The sequence below is a fragment of the Cetorhinus maximus genome, chromosome 13, assembly GCF_964194155.1.
Source record: "Cetorhinus maximus chromosome 13, sCetMax3.hap1.1, whole genome shotgun sequence".
In the NCBI taxonomy this organism is placed as follows: Eukaryota; Metazoa; Chordata; class Chondrichthyes; order Lamniformes; family Cetorhinidae; genus Cetorhinus; species Cetorhinus maximus.
In genome coordinates this window covers 15746013-15757271 of record NC_135891.1, presented here as the reverse complement: position 1 = coordinate 15757271, position 11259 = coordinate 15746013, and the positions used below count along the sequence as shown (strand labels likewise).

Genomic DNA, 11259 nt, shown 5'->3' with positions numbered 1-11259 from the left:
ATGCGAACGTACATATTAGGAGCAGGAGTAGGCCACTCAGCCCCTCGCGCCTACTCCATCATTAATAAAATCATGGCTGGTCTGATTGTAACCTCCGCTGCACATACCTGCCTACTCCCAATAATCTTTCACTCCCTTGTTTATCAAGAATCTATCTAGCTTTGCCTTAAAAATGTTCAAAGACTCTGCTTCCATTGCCCTTTGAGGAAGAGAGTTCCAAAGACTTGTGGCTCTCTGAGATAAAAAAATTTTCTTCATTTCTGTCTTAATGAGCGATCCCTTATTTTTAAATCATGACCCCTAGTTCTGGACTCCTGCCCAAGAAGAAGCATCCTCTCCACATCTAGTCTGTCCAGACTCCACAAAATCTTAAAGATTTCAATCAAGTTGCTTCTTACTCTTCTAAACTCCAGTGGATACAAGCCTAACCTCTCCAATCTTTCCTCATAAGACAGCCTGCCCATTCCTGGTATTAGTCTAGTAATCCTTCTGTGAACTGTTTCTAATGCATTTATATCCTTCCTTAAATTAGGAAACCAATACTGTACACAGTACTCCAGATCTGGTTTCACCAGTGTCCTATATATCTGAAGCATAGTCTCCCTACTTTTGTAATTAGTAACCCTCACAATAAATGATCAGATCCTATTAGCTTTCCTAATTACTTGCTGTACCTGCATACTAGCCCTTTGTGATTCATGCACCAGGACACCCAGATCCCTCTGAATCTCAGAACTCTGCAACCTCTCACCATTTAGATAATATGCTTTTTTATTCTTCTTGCCAAAATGGACAAGCCTGAAAGTTATCCAGGGCTTTCTGCATGTGGACACAGACTGCTTCATTATTTGAGGAATGGCATATGGAATTGAACATTGGTGTTGGTACATGAAGGGAAATAGGGTAAAGTTAGTGCATAACGCTCTATAGCAAAAATTTTTTTAAAAAGTTTTTTTCCTGTGGTCAGAAAGTGGAACATTTTCTTAAACTACACCGTAAACAATTTAAATGGATCTGCTTCAGTCTTCATAGTATTAAAAACTTTAATTGAGCTATTTTTTTTCTTTCCCAGAGGACAAGCCCAACTTTCCTAACATTTCCTCATAACTTAAGTTCCTGAAACCCAGAATCATCATGGGTGCTTGCTTTTGTGTACCTGTAGCTGCTTTGTGTCAGGCAAATAAATAGCATGAACCATGGCAAAGAATAATATTTTGTTTTTATAAAATGAGTTTACCATTCTAACCTGGAAATTAGAAATAAAAAATCTGGTTTTGCTCTTTCAGATCTGCAGTCCTGTATGATTTGTGTAGCAAGACGGATTACACCAGTGGAGAGATCGCCATTTCCCTCCAGTCCTGAAAGCTTTGTCACAAGGCACGATATGACAGGTGAGCACTGAGAGAAGCCACCTTGATTAATGGAAAAGGTTGTCCAAGGTGCAAAATTTCTAAGTTAATTCATGTACCATTTTAAATTAGCTACAGAAAAAAGGCTTTATTTATTTTAAAGCCATTCCTTTAAAACTTCAACAACTGGAAGCTTGGGAATTCTGTGCTCATTATATGCTGGCCATTTAAAAGATATCACCTTGTGAAAGATATCATTGAAGCAAAGTGTAAACAAGTGTAAACTTGTAAAATTGCTTTCTGTTAGTCATTTTGCAACTATGATGAATCCTGTTCATGTAAAATAACTTTAAACAATTTATAAGTATGTTCTAAGTACTTTGCTTTTTTCCATTTCCCACACTTATATTCTCCTTTATTTCTGAATAGCATTCCTTATTCTGAGCCTTTCTAAGTTTGGTGTTCAAATTACCTATCTTCTGTGTCTCTGGGGTCATCATTCTGAAGTGCATCATCTGAAACTGGCCATTGACCAGATGAAAACAAGTACCAAGGGTATTTTTTTTTCAGGTATCTGAAGCCCAGGGTTTAATATTGAGCATTTCGCACATTTCTTCCCCTTTCTCTGCTAATTATTCAAACCAAACCTGACAGTGCACAATGTTGGTGTTCGGTTCTTCCATAAACTGCATTTCAAACACTACAGCTACTTGCTTTCACCTTCACAATATTGTCCAATTCCATCCCAAACTCTTACTACTGCTGTTGAAATCATCATCTATGCTTTGATGGCTTTTAGGCTTGGTACATCCCATTGGTCTCCTCAGTTGCGCTCTTCGACTTGTGCAGAATTCTGTCACAAGTGTTCTGCCCCATACTAATCCCTCACTTCTGTCAACCTTTTTTCACTAAGATTCTTTTGGCTTCTTGGTCCTCTTGTGCATTGACTTTCAAATTCTTGTCCTTGTTTTCAAATCCCTTCAATAGTCGTCCTTGCAAGTTTCAATTCCATGGTCTTGTAGACAACTCTGCTTTTCAAACTCTGTTCGACTCTGTGGTGCCACATACTTTTCCACTTTAGTATTGATTCAGTTACCTCGCCCACACTCAGAAATTCTGTTTGTACACACATCCACCTAGTTACCTTCTCTGCACCTTCAAAAGTATTTTCAAAACTTATCTCTTTGACAGTACTTTGAGTCGTTTTTCATAATTTCACTCTGTTCTGCTCAGGTTATGCAACCTATTGGGACATTTGAAAGCATAAAAGGCATAAAATCCCAAGCTGATAAAGTTGATACCTTTTTATTACTGATCTGGCTATATAATTTGAATGACTAGGTGAATCTTTACCAATCTCTTTGAATACAGAACAAGATTGTCAGAATGTTTAAACTAACTTATCAATGGCTAAAAGGCATATTGTAACTTCCAGAATTCTGGTTAGCTCTGGATTAAATCTGCTTTTAGGCTAAACAGACTACATAAATATACATTGTTCTTTGTCACAATCCCTCATTTACTTCATTCTTTCCCACTCTAACAATTGAACTGATTCCATGTTAAGTTCCTTTCCCCTTGTTCCATTTTCAGGCAAGATTACTTCAATAGATCCAAGTTCCCTGCGTGCCTCAATGAAGCCAGGCTGGGAAGATCTTGTAAGAAGATGCATTCAGAGGTTCTTTCACCATAATGATGGGCAACCATGGTCCCTGAAAAGACATTATCAAGAAGGTGAAGTATTACAAAGTTACATGGCCTAGAAAAAGCAGTTATTGATGAATTGTGAGGAATATGAGGCCCACATCCTGATATTTCTAAGTAGAATTGAGATTTGTGAGTGATGTGGGGCTGGTGAAAAAGCAGGACAAGCCTTCAAAAACAACTTTATTAAAATGAAAAACATCATTATAGCTCAAAGACACTGTAGCTTTACAAACAATTTGTGCACTGATCAATTTAAAAGAAAAATAGACCTGAAGTGACTCATTGGAGAATAATGCTCTTTGACAAACCGCTATCCTGCTTTCTCTGTCATGTAATAAAGTATTTCTGGTTATTGGGGCTTTTCCATTTAACTATTTCTCAATTAATCAGTACCAATTCCTTTCCTCCCCCTCTCCCCAACCAACACAATGGGACTAGGTAGATTACTGCTGTGTGTTCTGACCCTTCCTATGTCTGAGCTGGTTGGCTGAATTTGGATGTAGTATGTAGTGGCCGGCACAATGCGCTTACCTAATCCTTTAACTGCCCCTAGAGCACATCAAAGGCCACCAGGTCCATCCATTTCAGAATTTGCTACCCTTTTTGTATTTTTTTAAACAAAAATAATGAGTTTAAACTATTAGACCGAGCAAGCAGCTGGCTGCAGCTGCCCAATTTCAAAGCGGTTTATCCTCTCTAAATGGCCGAGATATACATTGTTGTCTTTTTTGTCTACTTTTTAAAATTTTATCCTTCTTTGTTTTCTCAACAAATGTTTTCTCAACACAAAGCAAAATGTCTAATAGCAAATATTGTGTAAAGATTTTGAAAGTTCTATTGCTGCATTTCTGACTCTGCTGTTACGTAATGTAATTAGCATATTGACCCAGTATTTATATTCTTTAATTTTGTTCCTTTCCTACTTAGCCTTGACACAAGGCCAAGCTGAGAGTCCCCTTTATCGATTCTCCTTGTCGGATGGCACTGTAGTCACTGCACAAACCAAGACCAAACTTCTACGCAACCCAGCATCCAATGAGTCCCTTGGCTTTGGCTCTACACACCTGCTGCAAAGGTACAGGGACATGCTGATATGTGCAGCTATTGAATAGAATTTTTTTATTACAATATCTTAGAAGTGCAGCTTTTATATAATGTTTGTATTATAGCTGCCCATCAGCTCCTCCATATATTCGAGCGGGTAGATTCATAAGGACATATTGTGTGATCCATTGTCTTTCTACTATGTTTTTGTTTCTGCGGCACAGTATTTAATAACTGCATAGGTACAAGAATTGCCATGTCTGTGTGAATTCTACTCTTTAGTAGATTACTAGATGGTTTTTCATATTTGCACAAGTTGACTTTACTTTTTGTGATCCCTCACTACTTGATTGAACTCATCACCTCCAACGAAGGCCTAAATGAAGTCCAGAGCCTGTAGTGTGGGAAGTGATGTCCCATCTCACCATGGTTATTGTCCCAATGCCATTTTGTTTTTTGCCTGAATCGATTTGTCAGTTGGTAATTTAATTTAAGATCAAAATTCAGAGTTTGTTTATTGTGGCTTTCCAATGTGAAAGATGTCCCATCATTACCAATGCAGAGTTTGTACAGGTATGGACCAGTTAGATCTGCAAAGTTAGCGCAGATTTTGTCAGTCACGGAACAAAACAGTACAGAAAGACCAGTTGCAACACTGAAGCTCATGCTTTGGGTCAGTTTATTTTTAAAACTATTTAGTAAATATTGAGTTGCTTTGCTTTTGTCTTCACTTGAAAAATATTTTGAGTTTTCTGGAAATTTGGCATTGGTTGCAGAGGTTCCAAAAGACCTGAGTAGAGTTTTGTATTTCTGCTTATCCAAGTTACACTAGTGTACATGGATTATTTTTACCCATTCTTAGTTGTGTTATACAATAAGGGTCAACAGCATAAGGGCCACAATGATTTGTGTTTATCGGCCGTTCTACTTTGAAAGCTTAAACTAAGTTGATAGTTGCTACAATAGATTACAGCCTATTAACTAAGTCAACAATTGTTAAGAGTCAAAATTTTTGCTTTTAGTTTGTGGCAGCTTCAAAGAGTCAGAGATATTAATAGAGCTGAGGAGGGTATGGAGATCTTGGGTGAGGGAATGGGGTTAGGCATGTCCAGATTTTTAATGACAGGAATGCCCTGAATGTGTTACCATGATGTGTTTCTAAATGAATAAGATACTATAATTATGAACAATGCCATTATGTTCTTGGACATTTTTTCTTCCCAGTGAAGGAATGTCTAATTTCTGATGTTGAATCTAACCCCCAATAATCTTGTTCTATTTATAGGGAACAGAATGGTTGCAGATTGAACCAAACCAACTTGGGGCAAGAAATGATGAAAACACTTGCCACAGCAAGCACAAACTCTTCGGGCAATATGAGCATGCCATCAGGGGCAGCAGGACAGGGAATGCCAGTGCAAAATAATATGACCTATGGTGCAAATAATTTGAATGACCCCAGTTCTATGGGGCAAATGGGAAGGTTTGGCGCAGGAAGTGGGACTGCTGGTGCACTGAACCATGGGTCTGGTATGCAGACACCTAACTTACAGGGGAACAGTTATGCACTCACCATGAACAGTCCCCCACACAGTAGCCCTGGGGTGAACACAGCCCAACAGAATCTAATGCTTTCACCGAGGCATCGGGTAAGTCCACGAATGGGACCCAGCCAATATTCTACAACTGGTGGCATGCAGTCGCCAGTGGGACATATAAACAGCACAGGAAGTAGCACCTTCTCTAGTAGTTCCCTTAATGCACTTCAAGCCATAAGTGAAGGATTGGGAGTTTCACTCCTGTCATCACTATCATCACCTGGTCAAAAAATGGAAACTTCTCCAAATGTGAACTTGCTCCAGCAATCAAAGATGGGTAGCATGGATCTAAAAGATTCTCCTGGCCTTTTTGGGGAACACAACCAAGTTGAGAGCACAGTGGGTCGACCAGAAAGCAGAGATGCTCATGGCGAACAGAAGAACATCAAGGAAGGAAATCTGAACCTTTTTGGCAACAGTGACAACATAGAGGGCCAGAGAAGATTCCATGAGAACAAAAACCACACCAAACTTTTGCAGTTACTGACCTCTCCCTCGGATGACATGGGACTGACTTCGTTAACAAACTCCAACTTGGATTCTAGTGTTAAGGACTCCTCTCCAGGTATCACAAGTCCAACAGGGGTCTCCTCGACCTCGGCTACAGCTGGTGGCAACTCTGCAACCACATTGCATGGCTCTTCTTTACAAGAGAAACACAAAATTTTACACAAGTTGCTGAAGAATGGAAACTCTCCTGCTGAAGTGGCCAAGCTTACTGCAGAGGCTACAGGTAAAGAGTCTTGTCAGGATTCAGGCAGTATGACGCCAGTGGGAGACGCCGTCATCAAGCAAGAACAGATGAGCCCGAAGAAGAAGGAGAATAATGCACTACTGCGATACCTGTTAGATAAAGATGATCCAAAAGAACTCACTTTAAAGGATGTTAAGCCTAAAATTGAAGGAATGGACAAAATGGATCCTTGTAATGCAGCAAAAATTTCAGGTTCAATACAGGTGAAAGATGAAGTGCGCATCAAGACTGAACCAACTGACCAGGTGACAGAAAAATAATTGAATTTTACTGCTAGAATGTGTGCAATGTTGAGTTTCATTTTTTATAGCCCATAGTGTATTTTATTAATTGACATAGATTATGTACTGGGTTACAAGTAATGCTTGATATTGGATGCACCAATGCTCTAAGAGCCCTGGTGATAGTGCTGTGCACACAAGATTGACAAATTGGCTGTGTCGTCTTTCTCTCTCCCTCCCCCCCCCATCATATTTCCCTTCATTGCACCTCCATGTTGCTGTTCCCTGTTGCATCAAAAATTCAAGAATCAGCCTTGGGAAATGAGGTTAATTCAACATTCCTTGTGTTCTGAAATGAGCATATTCTTGCAATAGGAAAATAGACCTGTTTCAGAGGATATAAGAGGTAGACATATTCTGACTCCCCACCCCCCTCTAATAGTGTTTCTTCATTATGTCTCATTTTGTGTGATAGCACAACCTGATAAATTACTCCTTAAAAATGCTTGGGAATTTGTTGCAGGTTGCATCATTATATTCCGGCTTCAGATTGCTGCATCAATGCCTGTTTGGTATATTTATGATCAGCACAGTAACTTCATTAAGTGAGCACTACTGCTCACGACTCAAAGGTGTCACATGATAAAGTCATGCATTAACTCTTGGTGGAGAATGTTGTTTCTATATGGCTGCCATCTAGAACCTTGACCAGAGCGCTTAGAGGATGTGCGTTGGCAGACTGTTCAATGCTGGGAGAATATCACTGCCTAACCAATTCTGTTCTCATCTAAAGTCATACCTACAGACTTTTCAGTGGATTATTAAATACTGGGGCAGGACCAGAACCTGACTGATTCCCTGCTGTTTAAGGGTTTAGAGGCCATTTGTAGTTTCTGCTGTCATTGAGATCAGCTTCATTCTGTGCAGACCAGCATTAGAACCTGGGATCTTGCTGGCTGTATAATTTGATGTTACGCTACGCAGTACTTTTATGTACATGGCCCTGAACTTCCCAAGGCTGCAAAGAGAAGTTCTTAGGCAGATTGGCAGCAGCGAATGTGTGGTGGTGGGGTTGGCGTTGAACTTTGATCCGCCAGGATTCTGTGCCTTATCAAAAATGGTGAAGCATTTGGAGGTGGGCTATTAATACATCCACCCATAAATTGGCAGCTATATTATAAAAGCATGTAAATGAGGGGCATGCATCCCTCGTTTATGTCCTTACCAGCATTAACTGCCAAGGATACAGTTGAATTTGACTCATCCAGGATTGCTAGGGACATGAGGGTGGGGGAGAGTTTAAACATACAAAGGCTGGTTTTCTGTTACATCAACTGCAGAAACCATAAAAAGAAATAAACATGATAATTTGTAAGATTCAGTTCTACCTGCCAGAGCCCAGAGGGCCCATGAGCTCAAGTGGTCACCTGTATTTCAGCAACAGTTCAGGCTAATGCCTGTATAACATTTAAATGGCTCTGAGATTTAGATGGTGAGAGAGGAGCAGCAGGCAAATGGGCATTTTTCCCCTTAATTTCTGGACCATACTATTCCTTTGTCCTGCATGTTTTTCTTTCATGGGATGTGGGTGTCACTGGCAAGGCCAGCATTTGTTGCCCATCCCTTATTGCCCTTGAACTGAGTGTCAGTGACATTGCTGAGGGTCTGGAATCACATGTAGCCCAGACCAGGTAAGGACAGCAGGTTTCTAAGGGCATTAGAAATGACAATCGATGATAGTTTCGTCGTGCTCATTCTTGAGACAGGCTTTTCTTAAAATATTTAATTCCAGATTTCTTGTGTCGGGGTTTGAACCCCTGTCTCCAGAGCATTAGTCTGGGCCTCTGAAATACTAGCCAGTGACATTACCACAGTGGCATCGTCACCTCCTCCTCCTGCACACCCTTACTTAACCTCTTACTTTGGATGAACCTTTGTTTGTAGATTTTTCACTATTTTCTTTCTTCATCTTATAATATTTTATTGTACATTTTCTTGAGAAATGATTTAATTATGTGGACATGCCCACAGCACTTCTGTTGACATGGTCTCATTACAAATGACCTATTTCCATTTAAATAAAGCTAATCATGTGCGCAGATTTTAGATATAGTTTATAAAAGGTTTCTTCTGTTGAAACCTTTCTAAACAAAGCAAAAATTATATTTAGTTACCTGGTGGCTTGAGCAAACAAGCAGTTACTGTGATTATTTGCCATAAGTTTCTACTCATTCAGTTAGAATGGATCTTAAACTCCTAATATTGATTTTTCTTATATTTTATATTTCAGACAAGCAATGAATTAGACACTTTAGATGATATTCTGGGTGATTTGCCCCAGTATTACTCTGAGTCTGGGAATAGCAACACTATGATAAACAAACAGGCAATGTTTCAGGATGTCATGGCATTTGAAAGAGGTCACTCACCTTCCCCAGGAACACAGAAGCAAATCCGTGGCAGTAAGTTGATTCTGTTACTGATGGTGGAATCGTTCTTCTGTATTAAGGGAAGAAAAGCTGCGCCATCTGCTGTCTTAAGTCTGCTAATGCATCTAGCTTTTTAACATGCAGGAAACTTTAGCCTTTAGGATTAGATTATAAACAAAGTGCATCCAATCAGAGGATTGGGCTACAGAGACCTTACTACCTTTTGAGGGTTGGAGTGATTGCCTTGTTAATGGCAGGGAACTTTCCTGGCTTTCATACCCCAATTTTCCTTTCAAAGCTGGAAAGAAGCACATTTTGAGAGATGACCATAGGCCTGACATCACCCCTTCACAAAATACGAGAAGGTCAAGCAACAAGGATCAGAGAAAGGTCCTTCTTTTCTTCCTGGGACAGGGATTGGCATGGAGATCTTTTGATTGCTGTTTCTATACAATGTCCAAAATGCCCCCAAACCAGCAGTCTGTCTGCTGCTGAAAACCTCTTTTTCATGCGCCAGACACTGCCAAGGGACATTCTTGCAGCAAGGATATCTCAGAGCTAGGATAGTTACTGGAAGCTGGAGTACAGGCAAGCCCAGCTTATTGCATGCATAAATGTGCTTCAGATACATTTTGCCTGCTTAGTGCCCTGGCAGAGATTGGGTGGGAGATACCGAAAATCAGGTAACATCAACCATGTATTTTCTTTCTGATTTTAATTTTGAAGTTTAAAGCTTGGACTGAGAATTTTATGCAGCCTAGAGAATTTATTGCAAAGTATTTGGGTTCATCAGGATATAATTACATAGACAAATTTCCAAAATTGATAGATGGAATTTTGAATTTATGCAGTTTTACTACTTGCTTTTATATAAAAATAATTAATGAAACTTTGTATTTGAGTTTTTTCAAGACTGTAACAGTCAAGTGGGCTTGCTTTTGATTTTTCCTTTTTTGTGGGATTGAATTATATTTGATATTGTATATTCTTTCATGAAATCAAATGTTGATTACTTATTCAGCATGAAATGAATTATTAAGTTCATATTCTCAGAATTTCTTTGAAAAAAGGAAGGCTTCACATTGGGACTCATTTTTAAGACTGGCGGATCGTATTAAACAGCATGTCCCAGCCGCTGTTTGCAACGGGAAAGGTACAGACTGTACCTAATCAGCTTGCAAAACTCAAAACAGTGTCCAACATTAGATGTGATTCCACGACTGGACAACATTTGCTAAATAATCCTCAGTGTGCTAAGAATTATGTTGGTAACCAATTTAAGATTGTCAGGCCCGCAGTATGGCGCATTTGCGTGTACTGGATTACTATTATATTATTATGTTATTAATTCACAGGGCCATGTTCTTTGCAGACAGAAAGAACATGCACACACATTGCACCTGTTTCAGCTAAACCGAATAAGGGATAGTCATTCGCTGACTCAATCCTCTGGGCAATGCCTTGACCAATCAGGGTCAAGCTACCTGGTTTAAATTTGTAACAATGCTTGGCAGTTAACTGTCAGTCACTATCACTAGTGCATTCTCCATGGCAACACCTCTACTAATCAGAGTTCATTTGCCAACTCTTCTCATACAATATAAATTGTTGTTTGCCCCTTTATATTGGCATTCTTATGAAGTGTCCTGATGAGTGTAAGGCAAAAAGCTTCAACATGTCTCTTTTTTTTTCAGCAATACTCAAGTTCTATACTACCAAACAACTATTTGTAACATTTTATGTCAACATCTTAGCTTTAGGCAGTCCACCACCTATGCAACCCTCTAGACCTCGGTTTAACCGAGCCATGTCATTGGATATTAACAGCCAGGGCCAGCCCAGTGCAGGACTTGGCCCTCCTCTGAGAAACAGCAGCCCATATGCAATGATGGCAAAGCAAGCAATGATGGCAAACCGGATGGGAGGCAGTCAAGAAAGTTTTGTGGGGAGTGCAGGTATGTTTCCAATGTTTATATATATATGGAACACTAGATCAGTTTTGTGAAAAGCATTTAAGTACACAGGGAAAAACTGTTTAGAAACTTACTGCTATTGCCATCTTTCACTTTTGTTTTTTTGCTTTCTTGCCCCAGACGGAAGAAATTTCCTTTTGTGTAGCAAAATCATAAATTTGTTGTTGAAGGATGTGTTTACATT

General features: G+C 39.5%; 1 protein-coding gene across 15 annotated transcripts in view; it reads left to right on the top strand.

Moving 5' to 3' along the window:
* The window catches only part of LOC144688446 (nuclear receptor coactivator 3-like), a 264554-nt gene that overhangs the window by 229364 nt on the left and 23931 nt on the right, over nt 1-11259 (top strand). For all 15 annotated transcript variants that reach the window (XM_078554996.1, XM_078554995.1, XM_078554993.1 and 12 more), the window contains 6 exons: nt 1287-1391; nt 2943-3083; nt 3984-4131; nt 5386-6697; nt 8964-9135; nt 10857-11057. In XM_078554996.1, coding sequence (XP_078411122.1) covers nt 1287-1391; nt 2943-3083; nt 3984-4131; nt 5386-6697; nt 8964-9135; nt 10857-11057 — 2079 coding nt within the window. The remainder of the gene's footprint in view (nt 1-1286; nt 1392-2942; nt 3084-3983; nt 4132-5385; nt 6698-8963; nt 9136-10856; nt 11058-11259) is intronic.